Source organism: Felis catus, chromosome D1 (genome assembly GCF_018350175.1).
Source record: "Felis catus isolate Fca126 chromosome D1, F.catus_Fca126_mat1.0, whole genome shotgun sequence".
Taxonomy (NCBI): domain Eukaryota; kingdom Metazoa; phylum Chordata; class Mammalia; order Carnivora; family Felidae; genus Felis; species Felis catus.
In genome coordinates, this window is record NC_058377.1 from 54591569 (window position 1) to 54619538 (window position 27970).

At 37.1% G+C, this 27970-nt stretch overlaps 1 protein-coding gene across 4 annotated transcripts in view; it reads left to right on the forward strand.

Annotated features, from left to right (window-relative positions):
- RSF1 (remodeling and spacing factor 1) overlaps window positions 1-27970 on the forward strand; it is a 156552-nt gene that overhangs the window by 68774 nt on the left and 59808 nt on the right. For all 4 annotated transcript variants that reach the window (XM_003992690.6, XM_019811757.3, XM_045038684.1 and 1 more), the window contains exons 3-4: window positions 17971-18063; window positions 18505-18710. In XM_003992690.6, the coding sequence (XP_003992739.3) occupies window positions 17971-18063; window positions 18505-18710 (299 nt within the window). The remainder of the gene's footprint in view (window positions 1-17970; window positions 18064-18504; window positions 18711-27970) is intronic.

Consider the following 27970-nt stretch of genomic DNA (forward strand, 5'->3'; position numbering starts at 1 on the left):
AGATCTATCCTTTATGAAATTAGAATACCAGAAAGTTACATGGTATTTAGCAGCTGGGTAGGTAAAAAGGACCTGAGTGAGCAAGAAATACATCTGTACCTACTGCAGAACTACTTTTGTCTGTTTTTTATTATTTCTTTTTTATCAGTTGTCTGCTGGTTCATAAGCACATAAAGAACTCTGTCCATCTTTTTGACTGCCATTTACCTAGCTCCAAGCACACTGAATGACTGAATGAATATATTGGAGTGATGTCTCATCAGTAAGTTTCCTTTACAGTTTATCACTAGAAAAAATTTTATATATACTCATTCCCATAGCTCTAGCTCTAGCTTAAGCTTTATACCAGATTATGGACATCTCCGTTTATATCCAGCTGACTGCCTGTTGAACTGGTGTCAGACAAACAAATCAAACCGAACATGTCTGAAGTCAGATTCATTCTCTTCCATCCTCATACCTCTTGTATATACTGAATCCATGATGTGTTCATGTTACCACCAACATTCTGAGCCCAAGCCATGGTTCTGGCCTTGTCCCAAAACCTTCCTTCCCCACACCCAAACAGTAGCCAAGTTCTTTTGTTTTTTTCTCCTTTTTATTTCTCAGATTTGTTTTCTATTCATCCTTATTCCCATGGCCTAATTCAGGACGTTATCATTTCTTGCCTGAAACTTCACCTTCTAATTGGCCTCCCAGCTTTTAGTCCTGTACCTTTCTATTAGTTTCTTCTCAGTGCTACAAGAGTGACCTTTTAAACAAAAAGGTTTGTTTATTTATTTAAAAAAATTTTTTTTAAGTTTTTATTTATTTTCGAGAGAGAGAGAGAGCGTGCGTGCGCGCACGGGGGAGGGGCAGAGAGACAAGGGGACAGAGGATCCTGAAGTGGGCTGTGTGCAGACAACAGAGAGCTCGATGTGGGACCTGAACTCAAGAAGTGTGAGATCATGACCCAAGCTAAAGGCAGACACTTAACCGACTGAGCCACCGAGATGCCCCTAAACACAAAGGTTTAAAAGTGAGTATTATAGGGATGCCTGGGTGCCTCAGTCAGTTAAGCTTCCAGTGACTCTTGATTCTGGCTCAGGCTCAGGTCATACTCGCAGCTGTTCATGAGTTTGAGCCCCGAGTCGGGCTCTGAGCTGGCTGTGCGGAGCCTGCTTGGGATTCTCTGTCTCCCTCTCTCCCTGCCCTTCCCCTGGTCACTCTTTCTCTCTCTCTCAAAAATAAATAAATGTTAAAAAAAAAAAAAATGTAAATGTGACTATTCACTTTCAGAATTTTTTGGTGTTTCAGATTCACTCAAAAATCTGAACTCTGTCATAGTATTCAGTGCTCTTAATGGTTTAGCCACTTCTCTCCACCATATCCAATGACATTCTCTCCTGTGTACCCTACTCATACTCTGTGCCGTTCACAGAACATGCTGTCTTTTTCATTCCTCAGAATTTTTGCATATATTGTATTTTCTTCCTGAAATACCTTCCTACTAACTTGTTTTCCTGGCAAGCTTAATTTACCCTTTTAATCTCAGCTCAAATATTACTTTCTCTTTAAGATCTTCTCCCGGGAAGATGTTCTTTCACAGATTTATATGTAAGTCCATTATAGATACTGTCATACAGTTTTTACCTTGAATGTACTGGTATTATGTACCAGGCACTGTGTTTAATACTTAACCTTACATAGCTCACCTTTGAAATACTTTCTTTTATGCACAAGGAAATTGATTTTGAGAAGTGAAATACCTTGTTCAGTCTCACATTGCTAGAAATGACAGAGCCAGCATTCAAACCCAGGACTTTATGAATCTAGTGCTTCAAAATACCACTAATATTGCCCCTCCTGTTTGTCTTTTATGTAGATTGTAAGCATCTTGAGTGCTTTTTTCATCTTTTATGCATCAGTTTTAGATGAATTGATCACTTAGACAGTTTCAGTTTTCTTTCGGTTGGCTGCTCATAAGCTTAACTCGGTATTTACTTCTTAGTTGTATTCCTTAGCTACATTAGGTAGTTTTCTGATGGAACTTTTACCTTGCCTGTTTTTACCTTTTTATATTTCTCTTAGTGGCGTCATTGTGCATAATCTATAATGGAAACCTGCTTCTTTTCCTTTTGAAGTCAGTAGAATATAATTAATGTAAAATTCTATATAAATCCAGAGCAAATATCTGGCACCTGCCAGGTTCTGTGGCTCATAGCTGATGCTACCAGTCTAAGTTTTTTCTGCTAAGCCTAGTCTAAGCAGAGTATACTGCTATCACAAATCACTCGGCATTGGCATCTGTTTGTCATCTCTTGTTAGTATCTCCCTCAAACAGTTGAACTAAGACCTGTAGAATGAGCAGAAATTTGTTCAGAACTTACTGTAGCTTAGCTTCACTGCAATATAAAGTACCCAGAGAAGTGAGTGGAAGCCCAGGGATCATGTGGAAAGAAGTTATGGTGATAATCCAACCGAGCAATGAAGAGGCCTGAGTTAAGGTTTTGGCAGTAAGGATGGAAAGAAGAGAGTGGATGTGAGAGCTGTTTGGAAGGTGGAATCAGTAAGTCTTGGTAACTGATAGAGAAAGAGAGAGGTGTCTAGCAACAGGGCAACCGAGACCATTCATTGTATTTCCATCTGCTATGCTTGCTGACATATATTCTCCAGGATCATCCAGAGTGTAAAGGAACTCGAAAATCTAGCTGGTGGAAATTTAAGGTGGAATTACCCCTCCTAAAAATAATTCCAGTGAATGGAAATTGAAGCTACCAGTTCTGCTAGGATCTGTTAAGTCCTTGATTAGTTGGATAGACCTTGGCCTTATTGAGCTTCACATTCCTTTTTTGCTGGGTGAGTCACAAAGAAATTTCTCTGCAAGTGAAGTCTCCGTGAAACTCCTATTTCCTTTGCTTGCTATTGACTTTAGATACCACATGAGCAATTTTACACCCCTCAGCTGTGGATAATGAATGTCAAAACATGTTAGGGGCGCCTGGGTGGCTCAGTCGGTTGAGCGTCCGGCTTCGGCTCAGGTCATGATCTCGCGGTCCGTGAGTTCGAGCCCCGCGTCGGGCTCTGTGCTGACGGCTCAGAGCCTGGAGCCTGTTTCAGATTCTGTGTCTCTCTCTCTCTGACCCTCCCCCGTTCATGCTCTGTCTCTCTCTGTCTCAAAAATAAATAAACGTTAAAAAAAATTAAAAAAAAAAAAACATGTTAATAAACAGGTATCTTCCTTCAGCAAATTCAGTGCCTGTGCTTTGGCTCTCCTACAGCTCTGCCTTCTGCCCAAAGACCACCATATAACAGTAATGGGAAAGCCAAGTTTTAATAAATTATCCTTTAAGTGAAATCACAGTTGATTTGCTTTAGCTGCAGAGTAGTTTCTAGGAGACAGTGTTATTATTGCTGTTTTTCTTTGATTCTGTGATTTCTTCAGTGCATGCCACACTAATGATTTAGAGATGAGTTTTGAAAGAAAAAAGAGGTACTATTATGTTGAATGTAATCATTGATCTTGAAAGGCTCTTGATTTTATGAAATGTTAAAATATAAAAATAAATAATGTTTTTGAGAATAAGCAAAGAGTTTTTTTCTGGGGCTTAATACTTGAGAGATATTGACACGGAGTAGAAAAGAACCTAATGTGTCTCTTTTGGGGTGTTTCCCCCCTCATCATAAAGTTACCTCATTCGTTTATCCCTCAAAAGTAAAGGGAAGATAAAGGGTATCTCTGTCCCTTGGTCTCAAATAACAGGTTTAGAAATCTTTTGAAAGTTTATAAACTTGGCAGTAGATGGCCCTAATCTAAATGGCTATGTCAGAAAGACCCATTGTTTTCACTCCTTGGGATGATTGTTGTCTGTTGTTAGCAAGTCATCTGTCATGTGTTAATTTGGTCATATTTTGACAAGCATTATATATTTCTCTACTGTTATATTTGTTTTTCAAAACTAAGGTTGTTATCTTTAGTTTTTATTTGTCTTGTTAATATGTTAATTGGTGTTTTCTTTTTTATTGAGGTACAATTCTTGTAACGTAAAATTTACCATATTAAAATATATTCCTTGCTGGGGCGCCTGGGTGGCTCAGTTGGTTAAGCGCCCGACTTTGGCTCAGGTCATGATCTCGCAGCTCCTGAGTTTGAGCTTTGTGCTGACAGCTCAGAGCCTGGATGGAGCCTGCTTCAGTTTCTGTGTCTCCTCTGCCCCTTCCCCACTTGCACTCTGTCTATCTCTTTCTCTCAAAAATAAGTAAATATTAAAAAATAAAGTATATTCCTTGGTTTTTAGTATATTGTTGTGCAGCTACAATCACTGTGTAGTTCCAGAACTTTTCCATTACCCCCAAAATAAACAACGGTCCCAGTCACAACCCCCCCCCCCCCCCCCCCCCCAGTCCTCTCATAACCACTAATGTACTTCTCTCTCTATGGATTTGCCTATTCTGGACATTTCTTATAAATGAGAATCATAAAAATATGTGGTGTTTTGTGTTTGACTTCTTTCATTTAGCATAATGATTTCAGGGTTTACCCATATTGGAGCTTGCATCAGTATTTTAATATCTTTTTATTGCCAAATAGTATACCATTGTATGGATAATACCACATTTTATTTATCCATCATCAGTTAATGATCATTTGGAATTTTTTCCCTTTTTGGCTATTCAGAATAATTCTGTGCACATTAAGTAACTTACAAGTTTTTGTATAACCCTGTATTTTCATTTCTCCTCTGTGTATACCTAAGAGTGTAATTGCTGGGTCATATGGTAATTTTATGTTTAGTTTTTTGAGGAAATACCAGACTTTTTTATTGCTGCTGTACCATTTTACCTTCCTACCAGCAATTTATGAATGTTTCAATTTCTCCAAAACTTAGAACTTACTATATACTGGGTCTTATGCTGTTTTACATATATTATCATTTCATTCAAAACACACCTGAGATCCTGGTAAATTATAAACTACTTCCAAGGTCATGTAGATAGATGCTGAAGCAAGGATTGAACACAAGTTTGTCTCATGCCACAGCCTGAATACCTAATGGAAAGCATTTTACGTATTGGAAAGTATTTTCACATACTTCTAACTTTGTAAAATGTTACTTAAAGAGTACCATTTACTCTGTGGTAAGGTGTGAGCAGCCGTAGTTTATGCTCATAACTTGAGTTGCATGTGATGTAGAAAGAGTTGGATATCTAATAGGGGAAAATAAGAACTCTGCTAATTATTACATGTGTACGTTCAGTTAAGTTACTTAATTCTTTGAACCTTCTGTTTTCTCATGCAAGTAAATGTTGTGAATATTCTCACTAGTGCCTTTTCAAATAGTTGGAAACTGGTAAATGTTTTTTAAATAATGATAATAATAATAATAAATAATAATAAATTAGAGAAACAACATAGTCATTTTAGGGAACTTTTTCCTTTCCTGTAGCTGACATCCTTTTGGAAATTAACAGCAACTTGGGCCAAATTATCTACTTGTGGATATAGAAGTATTGGGTTTTATTTTCTTTAGTTTTCTGCTGAACTCCAGTGTGACTTCAGGTGGTCCAATGAATGTTTTGTGATAGTAATATACCTGAAGGCCTTTCAATACAGAAACAATCTGGATTACCTTAATTATGACTGGGAAACCCGTTTTGGCTACTCTGCCCTTGAGTAGACTTCAGGAGCCTGCTTCCCTTCTCCAGATATTTTTTTTCAAGTGTGAACACTTGTACTGCTCATGTCCTATCAGTTATATACCCAGAAGTACTGCTGCTTCCTGGCACAGGTATTTGCTTAGTAAACATTCCTATAACTTGAATATCAATGTGTTTTCAAATTAATTATTTAAAGATGATAATTTAGAGTTATTTCCCATTGCTCTAGTTCAGCAGATAAACCTAGGAGGTAAAAATAAAATCTCTTAAAGCTTCCTAAGTATAAAATATTACTACCATTGAAAATTGTTCTTGTTCCTGATGTATAGTTGTCCTTATTCTTGTCTAAGCTGAAAATGAGAGGATGGAGTATATAAGGTTTATGTAGTATTTTAAAAATTTCTTTGTCACCTATAGGATGATCTATGTATTTTTTTTTGAAATTGACTGGCAGAATGCAAGATAGCATCTACCTCATACCATATGCAAAAATTAAATTGTATCAACAAACTAAAAGAGGTGAAGCTCTTAGAATAAAACCTCTTAGAATCTAACCTCTTAGAATAAAACACAGGGATAAATCTTCATGACCTTAGATTTGGCATAGATTTTTAGATATGAAACCAAAATCATGTGAACAAGAGAAAGATGAATTGGACTCCATCAAAATTAAGAACTTATGCGTCAAAGGACATGATGAAGTGCAAAGACAACGTACAGAATGGGGGCAAATATTTGCAAATTATATAACTGATTAGAATTTAACATCCAGACTACGTAAGAAACTTCCAAAATTCAACAACAAAAAGATAATTTAAAAGTGAGTAAAATATTTGAATAGACATTTATCCAAAGATACACCAAGATTAATAAATTAGCACGTGAAAAAGTATTCAAACAGCATTAGTCTTTGTTTGGGAAATGCAAATCAAAACTACAGTGAGTTGTCACTTTATACCTAATAGAATGGCTATTTTTTTAAAAAAGGAAAATAAATGTTGGTGACGTTGTGGAGATATTGAATCCTTTATATGCTCCTGATGGGAATGCAAAATGGGGCAGCTGCTGTGGAAAACAGTTCAGCAGTCCTCAAAAAGGTAAACATAGAATTGCTGTATGACCCAGCAATTCCACTCCTAGCTATATACTCAAAAGAATTGAAAACAGAGACTCAGATACTTGTATGCCAATGTTTATTATAGAATAACTCCTAATAGCCAAAAGATTGAAACTACCCAATTATCATTCAACAGATAAATGCCTAAACAAAATGTAGTGTATTCATACAGTGGAATATCTTTCATTCCTAAAAAGGAATGATTTTCTTATACTTGCTACAATATGTATAAACCTTGAAAATACAAGGTTACGTGAAAGAAGCCAGGCAAAAAAAGGACAAATATTGGATGGTTCTACTTACATGAACTATGTAGAGCAGGGAAATTCATAGAGACAGAAAGTATATATGTTACCAAGTGCTGCAGGGTGGGAGGAGAGTGGGGAGTTACTGCTTTGGGTTAAAGAGTTTCTGTTTGGGTGATGAAGTTTTGGAAGTAAAAAATGGTAATGGTTATACAACATTGTGAATGTAATTAATGCCACTGAATTGTACACTTAATGGTTAAAATGGCAAATTTTATTTTTAAATTGTATTCTATTCAATATATAATTTATATAAAAACTCTCCAAACTAAAATTTTAGAGTGCAGCCGTCAGGGAATTTTCTTTAGATCTAGCAGTAACCTTAGCTTCAGCATATTCATGAATACTGTCATGTTGGATACAGAAGCATGCATAAAAAGGGAAGCCATTCAGTATGGTAGAAGGTTTATTAACCTTAAAAAAATAAAACTGTCAGTTATTTTACCAGCAAAAATGTGTTGTTAGGGAATAGCAGAGAATTGCAGTTAAGGACAAGCAAACTGGGTAAGTCCAGGCAACAAAGGAGAGGACCTCCTTATAAAGAGGGAAGGAGGTGTTGGGAGGGACTATTACAAACTTTTGGGAATCCTAAACTGAGAGTTTATAGTTCATTGGCTGAGTTGTGACAGTCTTTCATGGGCTAGGCTGTTTCCTGGCAAGAGGAAAACCTTTCTTCCTGCTGGGGTCGTAAAATAGTACATGTTCCATCCTCAAATGACTAGTGGTAGGACATGAGGGCTTCCCCTTCTGGCCTCCTGACTCCATTTTAAATGAGGTTAATTACCCAGAAAGTAGACAAACATCAATAATTTTACTTAAATCTTAGACATTCATATATATGTGTATATATATATATATATATACATATATATATACACATATATATGAAACAGAAACGTCATGAAACAATGTTTATGTACCGTTGGAAGAACACTGATCTTTCTATTTTTTTAAATTTTTATTTATTACTATTTTTTTATTTGAGAGAGAGCCCATGTGAGCAGGAGAGGGGGTAGAGGGAGCGTCAGATGCTCAACCCATCAAGCCACCCAGGCACCCCAGTGCTGATCTCCTTTCTACCAGCTCTTAGTTCCTTCTGTTTCTCCTTTTGTTCCAGTTGGTTCTTGTGGTCATTCACTAGAACCATTGTTAGGTTTGAATTTATATAAGGAAGCTGTAGCACAGTGAGTATCTGATGGCATCTTCCTTACCTCTTTTTCTAGCAGCAACACCTCCATTTTATAGGTGAAGATACTGAAATTCAAAGAGTTAATTGACTCAACAAAATCTGACTGCAGATATGGAGAGCCAGGATGTGAATCTCAACCAATATGACACTAAAGCCTCATTTCCCTTTTTATCTAGATTTCTGGTGTAAAGCAGATGACTTGGAAAGAGGCACTTAACAATCACACTTTTTCCAGTTTAATTACATTTTAGGTATATGGTTATTCTTACCCATGAATATAAAATAGCTATGATAGAGATTTTATTTTTCCTGCTAGATTTATTTCACATATTTTCAGTGTACCGTTTCCTTGACCAAGACTTCAGAATAGGCTACTTTTAAGAGTACCCTTTCAACTGTTTGCCATGTGTGAATGCACCCAATTTATAAGTTAACTGAGATTCCAGCTGCCTGTCCAATCCTGAGCTCCTTTAGCAGGAGTTGTAGTATCTTATTTATCCTGGTGTTAAGCACATTGTCTGGGACAGAGTACATTGCTGATAAAATGTGAAATGAACTAAATAATTACTATAAGCCTGTGCTTTTTCAGTTGGGGTTTTGGTTTTCTTTTGATTTTTGAAACCAGGTTGCTTGAGAAATCTTGCCATCGAAATATTTCTTATATATTTTAAGGAATTAAACATCCATCCTATACAACTCTTAATACATTCTTGTAGGCAGTATTCCCAAATATCCCATAATAACAGCTAATTCTCAATAGTTATAGCAAAGAACATTGACAGTAAATACTTATTGAGTGTCCACTATCACAAGCTCCTCTACCTAATAGGTACTATAGAAAATAGAAGAATCAGACCTGTATTTGCTTTCAAAAATCTTGTAGTTTTACAGGATACCCACCTCAAATGAAATTATGTGAGTTATATTGTAAATAGTAAAAACACATATTAAACATGAAACTTACTGCTTTTCTAAGATACATGCACTAACAACCCGAATCTACCTCTCTTAAGTAGCTTAGCTCAAGCTTCATCTCCTTTTGTGTGAACTGTTACAAAACAGGCTTTAGTGGGTCTCCTTGACCTCAGACTCTATCATCCTGTCTTTTACACAGCACAACAGAACTATTTTTTAAATGGTGCTTCCAAACGCTTGTTTTGAACCCCCATATTTATGAGCCATGACCTACTTTCACGGCTTTACTCGCTCCCTTTGCTTACAGCCTTGTCTGTGCCCACTCCCATCCCCAAGCACTCATGATCTAGGGCTTTAGGGCTCAGCAGAAAGAACTCCTGTCTTCACCTTCACATTGACAGGACATACCAGCATCACTCACATCCCCTTGGCTTTGCATATTGTTTTTTTTTTCTTCTTGAAATTCTCTTTTTACCTCCTTGTCTTGTAAAACCTATTCATCCTTCAGGTCCTAGCATAAAAGTCACCACTTAAATAGAACCTTACCCTTGAGTTGTTGCAGTTGATCTCCTTTTATCCATCAGCTGAATTAGCGTTTTTTGCCTCTATATTTTTGTAGTAGTTGATAGATATATTAGTTACTCAGTTTGTAGATAGCTCACTGACTACTTTTCCTCCTGTAATTATTTGTTTACATCTCTCTCTCTCTCTCTCTGTCTCTCTCTCTCAATTCTGGACTTCTTAAAGCAGAGATTTGCCCTCTCAGTGCTTACTATGTTCAGTAAATGTTTGGTTTAGCCCTCTAAAAATAATACTTAAAACCATTGGACACATTTAAGTATTAGGTCAGGGATACTTGGTGAGAGGTAATTTGAGTGTAAAGAATGGAACTGTGGATGCCTGGAGGCTCAGTCGGTTGAGCTTCTGACTCTTGATTTTGTCTCAGGTCATGATCCCAGGGTCATGGGATTGAGCCCCACATTGGGCTCCGCACTCAGTGTAGAACCTGATTTTCTCTCTCTTCCTTCCCTCTCTCTTCCTCTCTCCCCCCTCTCTCTCCCTCTCTCTAAAAAAAATAAAAGACCTAGAAAGTTTATAATTCTCAGTCTAGCCTTTGGTCACAGCTCTGTTGGTGACAACTGACCTAATTGGTATCCTAAATATATACTGATTTCACCATAAATGATTATAGATAGTAATTAGTATTTCTTTCCTTCCTTGGGAAAAGCACGTAACTTCCCGAGGATAGGAGTACACACATCTAAGGCTTGTGAGAATTGACTGCATTAATATTTTCAGCAATAACAACAGTACTTGGTACATAGTAAACATGCAATAAATGTTAGCTGTTATGCGGCACCTGGGTGGCTCACTCAGTTGAGTGTCTGACTTTAGATTCGGCTCAGGTCATGATCCCAGGGTTGTGTGATTGAGCCATATTGGGCTCCGTGCTGAGCATGGAGCCTGCTTAAGATTCTCTCCCTGTGGCCCTCTGCCCCACTCGTGCTCTCTCTCTAAAATAAAGTAAAATAAAAATTTGTTACTGTTATTCTAGTAAGAATTTTTAATGTTCTTAAAGATGTATAATGTTAGCTGGTAGTTAATGTTGGTTAGTCTAAAAGAATGTTTAAATTAAAGTAAAAGCATTATTTGTTGTGTCTTTCATTTATTTATCAGATGTTTGTTTTGTATCTGCTGTGTGTCTCATACTTAGTCACAAACTTGGGGTGTGAAGATGAGTTGACTTCTCAGCTTAGCTGTAAAATTCTTTTTGACTCAGATTTGAAAAGGTTTGAGTAAAGATTGTATGATCCACTGGAAAGAACTCTGAACCAGGAGTCAAAAGCTTCAAGTCTTGGCTCAGTCACTAACTTTAAGTGAGATACTTCTTAGATGATGTATGTATCACCTCAAACTCATTAGGTACAAAACATCTCTTGTTAACTCCCTTCTCTTGGGTATTGTCTTAATACTTTCATTAAAAGCACTTTTATCCTTCCATTTGTTCAAGCCAAGGATTGTAGATGTCACCTTTGTTTTTCCTTTCCAGTCACTCTACATATCTGTTCCATTAAAACTCCTGATGATTCTATCTCTAAAATACAGCTTCTTCTTTCTGTTCCCACTACTGCCACCACAGTCCATGACATTATTATCTCTTGCCTTAAAATTGGTTTCTCAGTTTCCATTTTGTCCATTTTTTTCCAGCAGCTAATTTTGAAACATACATCAGATTTTGTTATTCCTCCATTTAAAATCTACCAGTGGCCTCCCATTGTATTTGAAATAAAATCTTAATTCCTTACCCTGGCCACCATAATTTTGCCCTTGCTTACCTTTTTAACCTTATCTTCTGCTACTTTACCCTTTATTCTGCTTCATTTATACTTTATTTTCTGTTTTTTTAATATATCAAACTTTAAGACCTTTGTGCTAGCTTGTTTCTTCTGCCAGGATATGCATTTCTACTCCAGATCTTCTTGTGGCTGATTTCTGTTTTCTCAGTCATGTCTCAGCTTCTTGTGTCAAATGTCAATTTTTTTTTTTTTTTAAGTTAGAGCATGGGTGGGGAGTGGTGGAGAGGGAGAGAGAGAATCTCAAGCAGGCTCCACACTCAGTGCAGAGCCTGACAACGGGCTCAATCCCCCAACCCTGGGATCATGACCTGAGCTGAAATTAAGAGTTAGATGCTCAACTTACTGAATCACCCATGTGCCCCAAATGTCAACTTTTTAAATGTGAGGCCTTTTCTGAGCACCTAATCAGAGTAATAATCAAACTTTCTCTAGGACATTACTCTATTTTATTTTCAATGTAGGATTTGTGTCTACTTAATGTTTTCTTATTTTTACCTGTTTGACTTCCTCTTAGAATATAAGCTTCATGGTAGCAGGTTGTCTGTCTTCATCATGGTATCCCAGCCCCTTGACTAGTTCTTGCCATAGAATATTCACTCAGTGAATATTGGTGGAATCACCAGATAAATGAATCTCTTTAAACTTTATGTTTCTTAATTATAAAATAAAGATTTCCATCTGAATGGTATCTGATGATCCTTCCCCCCAAAGCCAGACACTAGTTAAAGGGCAGTAAAGACATGGGGTGCCTGGATGGCTCAGTCAGTTAAGCGTCTGACTTCAGCTCAGGTCATGATCTCCCACTCCGTGAGTCTGAGCCCCACGTTGGGGTCTGTGCTGACGGCTCAGAGCCTGGAGCCTGCTTCAGATTCTGTGTCTTTCTCTGCCCCTCCTCTGCTCGTGTTCTGTCTCTCTCTGTCTCAAAAATAAATACAAACATTAAGAAAAAAAAAAGGCAGTAAAGACAGACTTTATTCACTAACTGTTGTGGTAGAAGAAGGAGCTGAGCTCAATTCCATTTTGCCCAGAGGTGACTGGCCTTTTAAAGGGAGACTAAGGGTTTTGGGAGGTGGAAATGAGAGATGAAAAAGGGGTTAGGGAAATGAACAGTTATGAAAAGTAGGTGTGAGGGTCAGTCAGGCAACCTGATTAGGCCTTCTGTGCCTGCTAACTATGAAAGATAAACTTTTCTACCCTCCCACAGTGTCTGGGAGATCCTATATCCTTCCTGATGACTACAAATCAAAGGAATGGCTTTCAGGTCCTTGAGAAAGACACTGTTATAGGAGATACATATACATCTCAAAGGGACAGAGGAAAGATTTATAGTTGTAAGGTGTTTATTTTTTGAATACATGGAAAAGGGAATTCAGGGACAAAGAATAGGGTTGGCTGGAACACATACTAAATTCTTTTGGAAACCCTGAGTTTTCAAGACAGGAGCTCAATGGGAACAGGGTGATCCCAGAGACATGTCCTGAGACTGCTAGAAGCCACGTTAGAATTTGATTTAGTCTCTTAATGTACTGGATGTTCATGCTGAGGGTTTTTGCAGTTCTCTCCCCCTGCTGCATAGCTCCCCCTTTTAATTCCTTATGTTCTAAGTTGTCAAAAAAAGCAGGATTTTTCGAAAATGACTCTTAAGATTAGTTTGTTCATGATCTCACTGAGATAAATTCCATGTATTTGCTGTGTAGGCATGTGAAACCACCTCTTCTGTAAATATTGAGATGTTGTGGCCTTTAAATCCACCCCCTCCCCGCTCCCGCCTTTTGCCAACCTCAACCTTGTTTTTCTGTAAGTTAGGAGGAAAAGACAGGCTTGGGGTATTGGAGTGTCAGCAGGCTGGTGGCCAAGTGTCCTCCCAGGCTGAATGGCATTGATTTCATGTGCATATCAGAAAGGCCGTCTTTAGGGGCGCCTGGGTGGCGCAGTCGGTTAAGCGTCCCGACTTCGGCCAGGTCACGATCTCGCGGTCCGTGAGTTCGAGCCCCGCGTCAGTCTCTGGGCTGATGGCTCGGAGCCTGGAGCCTGTTTCCGATTCTGTGTCTCCCTCTCTCTCTGCCCTCCCCCGTTCATGCTCTGTCTCTCTCTGTCCCAAAAATAAAAAATAAACGTTGAAAAAAAAAAAAAATTAAAAAAAAAAAAAAAAAAAAAAAAGGCCGTCTTTAGGCACCATACAGGGGATACAACTGGATATGACCTCTCATTAACCAGATTAGAGAATCAAACATAAAATCAGTATGATAGAATAATAACTTAAAGAGTGATAAATATGAACATTGTATAGAAATGTTCATGTTTTGGATGCTGGAACATTCTCTAAAGAGAAATTGCATGCAAAACCAAATTACATTTACAAGGCTATTTGGTCAGAATCAAGTTGGATCCTAGGGAGTTAATATGAATTACCAACCTAGTGAGGATCCCCTTGCTTCCAAGCAATGCAGGCTGGCTGGGTCCTCAGACCCAGAGGGTCTTCCAGGACAGCCAAGAGGGTCCTTGGCTTTGCATGGTGTAGAAATCAAATGTAAACCAAGAGGAAGTGAGAGCAGAGTGTATTGAAGACATAGAGTGCAGATAAAGACGGAGCGTCTGGGAGACTCAGAAAGGAAAGGAGAGTGAGCCTTGTCTTTGCTTGGGGTCTGGGTTTTTATTGAGGATTCTGCTCTGGTGCACAAGTCTTCTCTGGCATCTGGGAACGGGTGTTCTCCACAAGTCACTTGTGCACTGGAGCCGGGGCTCTTAATGAGTCAGTGGTCTTGGAAAACACTCATGATGACCTTGCCTGGTCACTCCTTAGACGTTATCTATTATACTGGAAAGTTTCCAAAGAAACCATTAATTCCTTGACCTTTACAAGGAGGACATACGTTATCTGTTTTATAAGGCATGTAAAAGGCGGGAGTGTTGGTCCTAACAGGAATAGAAGCAGGGAAAAAGGGACTTTTTCATGGAGTCCCTTTAGTTTTCCTGTCTCACAAGGATCCAAGAATAGCTGTCATAGACAGTCTCTGATAGACACAGCTAGTTTCTGGTGCTCTAGCAAATGTTGGCCCATAGGCCAAATCTGTCCTGCTGTCTACTTATGTATAGCTTGAAAACTAAGAGTGGTTTTTACATATTTAAATGGTTGGGAGAATGGTTGACACATATGAAAATTTTATGAATTTCAAATTTCCTTATCCATAAATAAAGTGGTATTGGAACATAGCCAAGTTTACTCATTTATGTATTTTCTATGGTTGCTTTTGCATTAGAACAGCAGAGTTGAATAGTTGAAAAGAGACTGTATGGTCTACAGAGCTTAAATTATTTCCTGTTTGGCCCTTAACAGAAGAAGTTTGCTGACCTCTGATACAAATTTATATGGTCCTGCAAAACTGTTTAAGTGTCATTTAGAGTACTCATTTTTTAACAGTCTTTACTTTGTAATAACAATAGGTAATGGCTATTTGGGTATATCTAATATTAAGTTTCAGGTGTTTTGTTTTTCCTCAAATGGCATAATAATATGTCTACATTGCCCTTAAAGAAGCAAAATGAGTAGCATATTCATATCTGAATATCAGCACAAAAGTTTTGTACCCTAAACTATATAAATAAGGTATGTAAATGAAAGGTAAGTAGTATAAGGCAGAGAGGCCTGTATCTTAATTATCTATTTATCTACTCCTCTTTCACTTTTCTCCCCTTTCACACGGTGAAAGATAATTAAAAGTTGTTCATTTGTATTTGGTATCTGTGACTGCGTGAGCCTTCGTGCTTGGGTTGTTGAGCAGGCATTGGAGCTGTGTCATTCCCAGCCCCTCTCAGATACCGGAGGTGTGCTTCCCCAGACTCACCCTACCCATTAAAGATGGTCAACAAACATCCTCTTCTTTTAGGGGCATGGTATACAGCAGAGCACTCACAAGTCATAAGCTGGGTTCTACATTCTTGACTGTCCCTCTCTTTTTTTAAATTGAGATATTACTCACATATCATGAAATGTACCCTTTTAAAATACACAATTCAGTATTTTTTAGTATATTCACAAGGATGTACAATCATCACCACTATCGTTAATTCTAGGACATTTTTATCACTTGGAAAAGAAATCTACTTATTAGCAATCACTCTGTTCCTCCCTCTACCTAGTCCCTGGCAATTAACTACTAATAAACTTTTTGTCTGTGTGTATTTGACTATTGTGTACATTTCATATACATAGAACCATACAGTATGTAACCTTTCGTATCTGGTTTCTATTACCAAGCTTAATGTTTTTAAAATTTGTCCCTGCTGTAGAAGGTGTCACTACTTCATTCCATTTAATAGCTGTATAAAATTCCATTGTATGTTTATTCATATGTTTATTCATTCGTATGTTTATTCCATTGTATGTTTATCAGTTGATATTTGGATCATTTCCACCGTTTTGCTTTTATAAAAAAATGACACTATGAACATTTGTACAGGTTTTTGCATGGGCATGTGTTTTCTCTCTTCCTGTATAAATACCTAAAAATGGAACTGCTAAGTCACATAGTAACTCAGTGTTAACATTTTGAGGAACTGATTGGCTTTTTCACAAAGCAGCTGTACCGTTTTACATTCCTGTCAACAACCTGTGCGTTTCAGTCTCTCCTCATCCTCACCAACATTACTATTATTTTTCTTTTTTGATTACAGCTGTCCTTATGGATATGAAGTAGTATTCCATCGTGGTTTTGATTTGCATTTCCCTAATGACTTATGATGATCATACTTTCCTGTGCTTATTGGCCATTTGTATATATTCTTCAGCAAAATGTCCATTCAAATTCTGACTTTTTAGCTATTACATTAGGGTCCTCCCTGTGTAATATTCCAAAAATTTCCTTTTACTTTGTATATCTCAATTTTTTTTCTCTCTCTCTCTACAAAAGATAGTATTGTCAGTCAGAGACTTACAGTATTCCAGAGAATGGCAACCTTATTCTTCCTTTGTGCCTTTGAAGATCTCCCATTATGTTGTTCCTGGCCATACTGCTTCCCTTATTTTCTTTTTCTATCCTAACAACGATCTCCTATAATTTTATTATACAATCGGTAAAAAAAGATGACACTGGTGCTGGATAGGAAAAGGGTAAAACTCCTAGGAGGGCCAGCCCGGTCTTCTTTCTAGGTTGATGTGGTTATATAAGCAATCCCATTTGCCTGTTTTTCTCCTGCCTGCCTATCTAGCCAATTGCATAATCTCCCAAATAATCTTGTCCCTTGGTTGGTTCTTTTCCTTTGGCCTTCATTATATTCTTCACTCCTTGGATTAGACCAAAGAGCATGAAGTTGCTAGACACTTTATATCATTTTCATGCCTATTTTATAACCTTTAAGATCAATATTATTACTGCTCCCCTTTTATTTCTGAGGAAACTGGCTCACAGAGGTCGTACAGTCCATGGCATTTCTCCTAATTAGTCCTTATTATTGAGTAGTATGGTTATCCATGTCTTTCCTCAGACTGTTACAGTGACTCTGGTTTGCCTGATATGCTTGTATAGGGAGCGAAGCCTAGAAATTTAAGTTAATGCCACATTATAGAAGGTCTCAAATGCCAAGCAATAGAATCTTTACCCATAAAGGACATTTAGTTGGAGAGTGGCTCTGTTAAAAAATATGCATACAGGGGCACCTGGGTGGCTCAGTCAGGTAAGCGTCCGATTCTTGATTTTGGCTCAGGTCATGATCTCACAGTTTGTGGGATCGAGCCCTGCATCGGCCTGCATGGGATTCTCTCCCTCCCTCTCTCTCTGCCCCTTCCCCGCTTGCATATGCTCTCTCTCTCTGTCTCAAAATAAATAAATAAACTTTAAAAAATAGCCTGCAATTTGGCATGCTTTTTGAACCTACTTCTATTCTAGGCATAGTGATAAACTATTGTCCTTACCCTCAAGGAACTTCTAGGTTGTTTGGAAGGGGAATCAGATAATTATTTGCATTTGGGAAAATGTGCCATAAAATGTGTATAATATTCTTGAGAGCAGAGGAGAGAGCTACAGAGATCACTGCTTACCTTAAATTCAGTCATTAATCTGGGCGCCTGGGTGGCTCAGTCATTTAAGCATCCAACTTCAGCTCAGGTCATGATCTCGTAGCTCGTGGTTAGAGCCCCATGTTGGGCTCTGTGCTGACAGCTCAGAGCCTGGAGCCTGCTTCAGATTCTGTGTCTCCAGCTCTCTCTGCCTCTCCCCCACTTGCACTCTGTCTCTCTCTCTCTCTCTCTCTCAAAAATAAATAAACATTAAAAAAAATTTTTTTAATTCAGTCAGTCAGTAGTTAACATTTCTGGTTGATTTGGCTTGGATTGTATTTGTTACAAACTTGTTCCATTATAAATACATATAAACAACAGTTAACATAATTGTACAACAAAATACCAATGTTAATAGAAATTTTATGTATTAAGATATTAACTTTCTCTTACAGATATGTCAAGAGTTTAATAGCACCTGGGCATGGGAGATGGAGAAGAAGGGCTATCTTGAAATGAGTGTTGAATGCAAACTAGCGCTCTTAAAGGTAATGAATTTATTATCTGTTACAATTATTTTAATTAATTCACTGATAGCCATTTCAAGAAAAATGTGCATAAAAGCTTTAACAGAAAGAATCATTGAAAATTTTATACATAAGGAAATTTTATACATAAGAAAGAAATTTGGGAGACTAATACAAACATAGTGCTTTTGAAATATAACATGATTTTTGTGTCATTGATTACAATAAGCCTATAAACTTATAAAATACTAAAATAAAATGTTAACTTGAAATATATCTTTTTAAATTGGTTATTCCAAACAGGTTGTACAAAAGTGGGGAGAGGATAGGGAAAGATGGATAAACTACATGTATTTTTTCTGCTCTTGTTCCTGAATCAGTTCTGTGGTTAAACATATCACATTTACTGTGATGGAGAAACATTTATAGAGTATTTTAAGCCATGTTATGACTATTTTCCAGTACCTCTGCGAGTGTCAATTTGATGACAATCTCAAATTCAAAAACATTATCAATGAGGAAGATGCTGATACCATGCGTCTCCAGCCAATTGGCCGAGACAAAGATGGCCTTATGTACTGGTACCAGTTGGATCAAGATCACAATGTCAGAATGTACATAGAAGAACAAGACGATCAAGATGGCTCTTCATGGAAATGCATTGTCAGGTACCTTTTATTGAAGTCTTTTCATGTTTACTTGTGTGTTTCTTTAATCTCTTCTCTATAAGATTATTATCTCTGAGGCTGGGGTGGTCCTTTTTTTTGTGGGTTTGGAGAGTTGTTGGGACCTAGCCTAGTGACCAGCACAATACCCATAGTAGGCACTTAATTATTTGTCAAATAAATAACTACATTTAGCATGGTGGTCCATATTAGCACATGTACGTTATGCTTCAGGAAGGTGGAATCTGACAAATAATAACGTAGCAATAATATGCACAGAAACACCCATCATTAGGCAACAATACAAGCAAAGTATTACTTGGTTCTTACCTAGCTATAGTTTTCTATTAGGCATAATTTATTTCATTTGGCCAATTCATCTTGCACTTTAGTATATTTTTAATTTTTGCTATGTATACATTTCTTCATTAGGGTTCTGAAGAAATCTGACAAATATTTTGGGTTTTTTGGGGGCCTTGGGGGGGTTTTTTGGTAGTCCTTTGAAAAAAAAAATCTTTGTTCCTTATTTGTGTTTATTTTTTAAAGCTTTTATTTGTAAGTAATCTCCACACCCAATGTGGGGCTAGAACCCACAACCCTGAGATCAAGAGTCACATGCTTTACCAGCTGAGCTAGCCAGGTACCCTCTTATTTGTATTGATTGATATATTTGGAAACATTTCATGTAAAACCTTAAAATAAAACTTTATTTTTTGATTAATAAGTGACTCCGGGATCATTATTCAGAATCTTGTGTCTCTAACTTTCTGTTTTTGCAACTTAATTATTTAGAATTTATTTCACTAGTACCCACATTTTATATTAATTTCAAAGTTATCAGGATCTATAACTAAAGTAGGGAGAACTAGTGGATATATAACCTGACTTATGAAAAACTCCTTTGACTTTTATTCCTCTCTGTTTTTGCTCATTTGAGTTTTAGCAGATTTTTGTTTAGTGGTTATTTATTAGTGTTTTGAAGAGGGAATCTGTGGGAACTTAGAATATTTGTTTGGGTCAGAGAAGCTCAACTTCAATTCCTTAAGAATTAATGTGAATTGAATGACTTTGTAGGGGCTTGTTTTATAAGCTCCCTTCAATCATACTATAATATAGTCTGGTTCTCCATATAGTTAATTTACTAAACAAATAATCCTGAAATGAAAGTCACTTAACCATCTCTCCCTGTGATACATTGAATGAGGTTCTGTTCGTGATGTTCTACCACTTATACTATTTCTTGTATCCACCTTGCATAGTTATTTAAGAAATATTCTCTACTTTGTAGATGAAGAAAATCTGACAGAGAAAAATCACTATTATTATTTCTGATCAGTCATAATGCTTAAAGCAATTTCTAATGTATAGCGTAGATTATTATACCCTGATGGATGATGTGAGAGAAGTGTTTAGATGATGTGGTTAGAGCTAACTGTGCTTGAATCTGGGTTCCTCTACTTACCATCTGAAGGCAGATTACTTAATTTCTTTGATATTCACTTTTCTGCACTTTAGAATGAGGATGATAGTAAAGTTATTGTGAGGAATATATAAATTTATATTGCATATCTACTTGTGTAATTAGGTACTATGCTGAGCAATTATGGTTATACTAATGAATAATGTAGCTTTGGGATCTATAGATGGGCTTCAGGCACCTGTGAAATCCCTTATATTATAAATAATAGCTCTTAGTTGTATATAATATATGTATTTTCTGGGCAAGTACCATGGTTTTCCGTAAATCCTCAGTTTGGTCTGTTTATACTTCATATACTTGACATGTTCTGTCACAAGGCATTTTAGTTACCTTTAACTTGATGCGGTAGTACTAATTTTGACAAATGTAGTGAACCGTCTTGTCCATATAGGTCTCTTATTTTTGTGAACGTTGAATGTGAAAAGCATTGTGTTATTCTTGACTGTCACCAAAATTATGATCTTCATTGTCATTAAAATACATTATGTACCCAAAATAATGTGTAGGACATTATCCCACTTGGCTGTAATGACATCCTTCCTGGAGTCTAGTATTTAGATGTGGATGCCTAACTCTAAGAAGAATATTAATATGGTAGAATAAATGCTTTATGGGAAGGACCACAAAGAAGATGATTGAATGAACTAAAAATACTTGATTTAGTAGAAATTTAGGGAGATATAATTATCTTTAAACATTTAAAGGATTGATTTGTGTAAGAGTATTTCTCTCAAGCACTGAGCCAGGATCCGTGGATACAAATTATGGGGAAGTAGAACTGTGCTTACAGAAGTGAGAACATTTGCTTTTTTTATATTGCAGAGAAATTGTTGTCTGAAGACTGATCGATGCTGTCAGAAGCATTTTCTAAACTTGTATGAGTGGAGTTTTTAAGGAGGCAGTAATCTTTTCGGCAAGAAATTCACTTAGAAACTGAGATAATAAATGAAGAGCAAGTAAAGCAAATAGAATTTTGACTTTTTTATTTAATAGATCGCTCTTGGATATTTTTCTTCATTGGTGAATATAATTTTTACTAGTGAAATGAAAAGTCTGCTTCTTTTGTTTAAAACTATTTCTTCAAAGTATTGCTAATTTTCATGGAGATTTCTGGTGTTGGAAATATGTTTCTGTCTCAGTCTTAAAACAAGGTTATGTGACAAAAGTTAGCTCGTCTTTAGAATTCTGAGTTTTTTCTTTTTTTTTTTTAAATCAGACTTTTTTTTTTTTTTTAACATTTATTTATTTTTGAGAGAGAGAGAGAGCATGAACGGGGGAGGGTCAGAGAGAGAGGGAGACACAGAATCTGAAACAGGCTCCAGGCTCTGAGCTGTCAGCACAGAGCCTGACGTGGGGCTCGAACTCACGGACCGCGAGATATGACCTGAGCCGAAGTCGGTCGCTCAACTGACTGAGCCACCCAGGTGCCCCTAGAATTCTGAGTTTTTTCAAGCTGTAAGTCAGCCTTTTTTTTTTTTTAAGTGTATTTTTATTTTGAGAGAGAGAGAGAGAATGAGTGCACACACCGGCCAGGGAGGGGCAGAGACAGAGAGGGAGAGAGAATCCCAAGCACGCTATCAGTGCGGAGCCTGACACAGGGCTCAGTTTTATGAACCGTGAGATCACGACCTGACCTGAAAACTAGAGTTGGATGCTTAACTGACTGAGCCATCTAAGCATCCCTGTAAGTCAGCCCCTGATAAATTTTAAAACTGAACTTTGCAATTTAAAAATCAAATGGAATATTTTTTGTAAAAATAGTGATCCATAAAAAAAGAATTTTCTATATTTGATCTTCTTAAAATTTAATACCTACGCAATATACAGTGTCTGCTGTCAGACCACAAAATGGAACTAGAAATCAGTAATAGAAAGAGAGCTTTAAAATCTCCACATACTTAGATGTTAAATAATACACTTCTACATAACATGTGGGTCAAAGAAGAAATCTTAAGACAAAATTTTAAATATTTTGAGTTAAATGAAAATCAGGTACAACTTGTCAAAATTTGTGGTTGAAAATTTGCAGTGAAAGCAATATTTGGAAAAACTTTGCATATAAAACAGGCTGTTTTTTTTTTTTTAAGATCAACAAGATTGATAAGCCACTAGCCAGGCTAACTAAGAAAAAAAGAGTGGACACAAATTAGTGATATCAGAAATTAAAGAAGGGGCATTACTACAAATCCCAGGGACATTAAAAGGATAATAAAGAAATACCGTGAACAACTGTACACACAAATTGATAACTTAGATGAAATGGACCAATTCCTTAAAAGACATGATCTGCCAAAATTCTCACAAGAAGAAGTAGACAATATGAACAGGCCTCTATCTATTAAATAAATTGGATCAATGATTAATAACCTTCTAAAACAGAAAGCAACAAGCCCAGATGGGTTCACTAGCGAATTCCACCAAACATTTAAGGAAGGAATTAAATTCCCTTCAGTCTCTTTCAGAAGATAGGAGAGGGAATAATGCCTAATTCATTTTATAAGGCCAGCATTACCCTAATAACAAAACCAGACAAAGACATTACAGGAAAGGGAAAGTGTAGACCAGTATCTCTCATGAACTTAGATTTAAAAATCCTTAAAAATTCCTTTTCAACATCGTATTCAAAGTCCTAGCTAATGCAGTAAGAAAAGGAAGTAAGAGATAGATTGGGAAGCAAAAAAGAAAACCATCTTTATGTGCAAATGACATGATCATCTATGTAGGAAATCTGAAAGGGTTAACAACAAACTCTCCTGGAACTTATAAGTGATTATAGCAGGGTAGCAAGATACAAGATTAATAAACAAAATGTCAATTGCTTTCCTATATACCATACCATCAGTGAATATGTGAAATCTGAATTTAAAAACACAATACCATTTATATTATCTCCCCCCAAATGGAAATACTTTGGTATAATACAACAAAATATAAACAAATCTATCTGAGGAAAACTATAAAACTCTAATGAAAGAACCAAAAAAGAACTAAATAAATAGATATTCCATATTTGTGGATATGAGCATTTAATATTGCCAAAACGTCAATTTTTCCCAACCTAAAATCTATAGATTTAATGCAGTCGTAATCAAAATCTCTGAGGTTATTTTGTGGATATTGGCAGACTTATTTTAAAATTTATATGAAGAGGGACACCTGGGTGGCTCAGTTGGTTGAACGTCTGACTCTTGATTTTGGCTCAGGTCATGATCCCAGGGTTGTGGGATTGAGCCCCACATCGGGTTCCGCACTGAGCATGGAACCTGCTTAAGATTCTCTCTCCCTCTACCTGCCTCTCTCTCTCTCTCTCTCTCTCTCTCTCTCTCTCTCTCTCTCCCTCTCCCTCTCTCCCTCTCTCTCATAAAATAAAGTTTATATGGAGAGGCAAGAAACCCAAAATAGACAACACAATATTGAAGAAAAACAAAATTATAAGACTGACACTACCCAACTTCACGACTTACTATAAAGCTACAGTAATTGAGACAGTGTGGTATTGGTGAAAGAACAGACAAATATAAGGATGCCTGGCTGGCTCAGTTGGTGGAGTGTGTGACTCTTCATCTCGGGGTCATGAGTTCAAACCCCATGTTGTACGTAGAGATTACTTAAAAAAAAAAGACTAGACAAATATATAGTGGAACAGAATAGGGAGCTATGAAATAAATCCATATAAATATAGTCACCTGATCTTTCACAAAGGAGCAAAGACAATACAATGGAGAAAAAATGCTGGAAAAAATGGACATCCATATGTAAAACATTTAATCTAGACACTTTACACCCTTAAGAAAAATTAACTCAAAATGAATTACACATCGGGGAGCCTGGGTGGCTCAGTCAGTTAAGCGGCTGACTTTGGCTTGGGTCATGATCTCGCGGTCCGTGAGTTCGAGCCCTGCCATCGGGCTCTGTGCTGACAGCTCAGAGCCGGGAGCCTGTTTCAGATTCTGTGTCTCCCTCTCTCTGACCCTCCCCCGTTCATGCTTTGTCTCTCTCTGTCTCAAAAATAAATAAATGTTAAAAAAAATTTGTTTAAAAAAATGAATTACATATCTCCATATAAAATGCAAAACTATAAGTGTCTAAGAAAATAGCACAGAAGCAGATTGACAATTTTGGGTTTGCTGATAACTTTTTTGGTACAATACCAAAGGTACAATCCATGAAAGAAAGAATTGATAAGAGCCGGGCTTCATTATAATTAAAAATTTCCATTCTGGGAGGGCATTGTCAATATAATAAAAAGCTAAGCCACAGACTGGGAGAAAATATTTACCAAAGATGTATTTGATAAAGGCCTGTTATCCAAAATATATAAAGAACTCTTAAAACTCAACAATAAGAAAACGTGATTTAAAAATGGACCAAAGACCTTAACAGATTCCTTTGCAACAAAGGTATACAGATGACAAATACACACATATATTTGAACAGATATACACATGAAAAGTGGTCCACATCATATGTCATCAGTGAAATGTAAATTAAAATGAGATACTACTATATGCCTATTAGAATGGCCAAAATCCAGAACACTGACAACACCAAATGCTGACAAGGATGTGGAGTAGCAGGAACTTTCTGCCATTGCTTGTGGGAATGCACAATGGCATAGCCACTTTGGAAGACAGTCGATGGTTTCTTACCTAATTAAACACCATATGATCCAGCAGCCATACTCCTTGGTATTTGCCCAAAGGAGTTAAAGAGTTATGTTCACATAAAAACCTGCACACAAATGTTTATAGCAGCTTTATTCATACTTGCCAAAACTTGAAAGCAATGAAAATGTCAAAACTGATTAACTGAACATTTAAAATCTTTTCATTTCAAAGTATGTAAATTATACAATAAAAATGCTTTAAGAATTAAAAGGGTTTGACAATCATTTTCAAAAACCTGAATTCTAAACAGGTTGAGTTTTCATGTACCCAAAATTACAGGCTCTGTCAAAGACATTTGTAAACCATATGTTGCTAGTATAGCACAGTGATTGAGAAGATGGTCTCTGAAGTCAGACTATAATTCAGTCCTGCCTTTAATCTATGCTAACTGCAACCTTAGGCAGATTACTATACATCTCTGCAGTGTCCTCACTTTCTTCATCTATAAAATGGGGGTAATAACAGCAGTACCTATAATCAGGTTATATTGGAATTATATGAACTAGTTCATGTAAAGTGCTTGGAGTAGTGCTCGGAACACAGTAATCACTCGCTGATGTTAAGTTCTGTTATCAATACTGTTGATATTACTCATTAATGCCTTCCTTCAGTTTCTTGGCCCCCATAGGAAATACTGTCACATTCCATTATCTTCCCTATTTTGTCACCTCATTAATTTGCAATCAGATGAAAAAAAGCTAGAATATTGCCGAACCCTGTAATCCTATACTATATATATTTACAGAGTTACTATATTCACACTGTGCTGTGCCCTGGAAATGCAAAGACATGATGTAGTTTCTTAAGGAGTTCCAAATTGTGAGAGAAAGATACAGGAAATGATAAATGATAATATAGGATCATAAATGTGATCTCTGATGGAGATCATTCTGGTGTGCTATTTAGGAATCAGATACCTAACCCATACTTGGGAGAAGATGATGCCTATGCTTGGCTTTGTTTTTGTTTTGTCTTTTTTTTTTCTTTTAAGTTTTTATTGTACTGTACTACCAGCTCAATTGCTTCTTAAAGGTTTAATCCCTACCACTAATTCTAACTCTGAGCAAACCTTAGTATTAGACTACTAGGAAAAATCATTTTTCACAATATAATAATTAGGATGATATGCTCCATTTCACCAAAGTCTGAATTAACTTAAGGTACAGATAGTAAAACACAAGAGTTTAGAATCTGTTACGTCAAAATCAATCTGCCTGTTAATCTGGGCTTCTAACCTTTCCGCTTCAACATTTTGTCCCATCTCAGTTAATAGCAGCCACATCCTTTCAGCTGCTTGGGGCTAAAACTTTGGGATACAATCTTGACTTGTCTTTTTTCTCACACTTCACATCCACTCTATCAGCAAATCTAAACAGCTGTCTGTGCAAAATGTATCTAGTGTTTGATCATTCCTCATCCACTTCATTGCTATGTTCTTATCCAAGCCACCATTAATTTTTTTTTTATGTTCATTTATTCTTTGAGAGAGAGAGAGAGCATGAGCAGGGGAGGGGCAGAGAGAGGAAGACACAGAATCTGAAGCGGGATCCAGGCTCTGAGCTGTCAGCACAGAGCCCGACACAGGGCTCAAACTCACGAACCTCAAGATCATGTCCTGAGCCAAAGTCAGATGCTTAACTGACTGAGCCACCCAGGTGCCCCTAAGCCACTATTAATTTTGTTTTTAATACAGTTTCGGTGATTTTTAGTATATTCACAAAGTTGTGCAGCCATCACAGCTTTCAAACTCCAGGACATTTTCCCCACCCAGCAGAGCAACCCTGTACTGCCTACCCTGGACATTAGCAGTTTTATTCACCATTCTCCCTTTACACAGCCCATGGCAGCTGCCGATCTACTTTCAGTTTCTATAATTTGCCTATTCCAGACATTTCACATACATAGAATCATATAATATGTGGCCATTGTGTCTGGCTTCTTTCAGAGAGCATAATGGTTTCAGGGTTCGTTAATATACTTAGAATCATTACTGTGTTCCTTTTTATGGCTAAATAGTATTGCTTGCATGGATATACCACATTTGTTTATTCATTCTATGCTTGTCTTTGAAAGAATAGTTAGGGTTGGCTAGCTATGGGAAACACATTCAAGCCAAGAGAACAGAAATGCAAACCTGACATTCTAAGAGAGCATGGTATTTTGGAGGGATATATCTTTATTTTTTTATCTCGTGTTTTATTTATTTTAGAGAGAGAGCGAGCGCTAGCAGGGGAGGGGCAGAGTGATTGGGGGACAGAGGATCAGGAGTGGGCTCTGTCCTGACAACAGCAAGCTCGATGCAGGCCTTGAACTCCCAAACCGTGAGATCATGACCTGAGCCAGACTCAGTCGCTCAACCAACTGCGTTACCTAGGCGCCCCTGTAGGGTTATATCTAATACACCTGAGTGACGAAACATTTTAGAGAAAAACAAGCCCTGGAAGGAAGGAGAACAGAGCCACTGAATTATTGTTAGCATCCATAGTCTAGTCTAAGATTTCCTGGAGATAGTGATAAGAATTTGGGGTATAATTTGAATATATGGTTATTTATAAAAATCCCCTCTGACTAGTTCAAAACTTGGGATTTTTTTATTTTTTATTTTTTAAAAATGTTTGGGAGAGAGCACACACACACATGTGAACTGGAGAGGGGCAAAGAGAGGAAGAGAGAGAATCCCAAGCAGGCTCCATGCTCAGCAAGTAGCCTGAATGCGGGACTCCCATCCCACGACTGTGAGATCATGACCTGAGCCAAAATCAACAGTTGGGATGTTCAACTGACTGAGCCACCCAGGCATCCTCAAATTTGGGATTTTTAAAAAACGTATTTAGCATACTAAATTTCATTTTTAGATCAAAATAGGAGAACTCCAAATGTGGGTAGTTGTCTGTTTTCATACAATTATGACTACATGAGGCTTGCATTTTAACACAGTAGCTGGGTTAAAAGCTTTTACGGAGGTTTTTTTTTTTTTTTAATATTAAAATTTTTTTTTAATGTTCATTTTTGAGACAGAGAGAGAGACAGTATGAGTGAAGGAGGAGCAGAGAGAGAGGGAGACAGAGAATCTGAAGCAGGCTCCAGGCTCTGAACTGTTAGCACAGAGTCCGAGC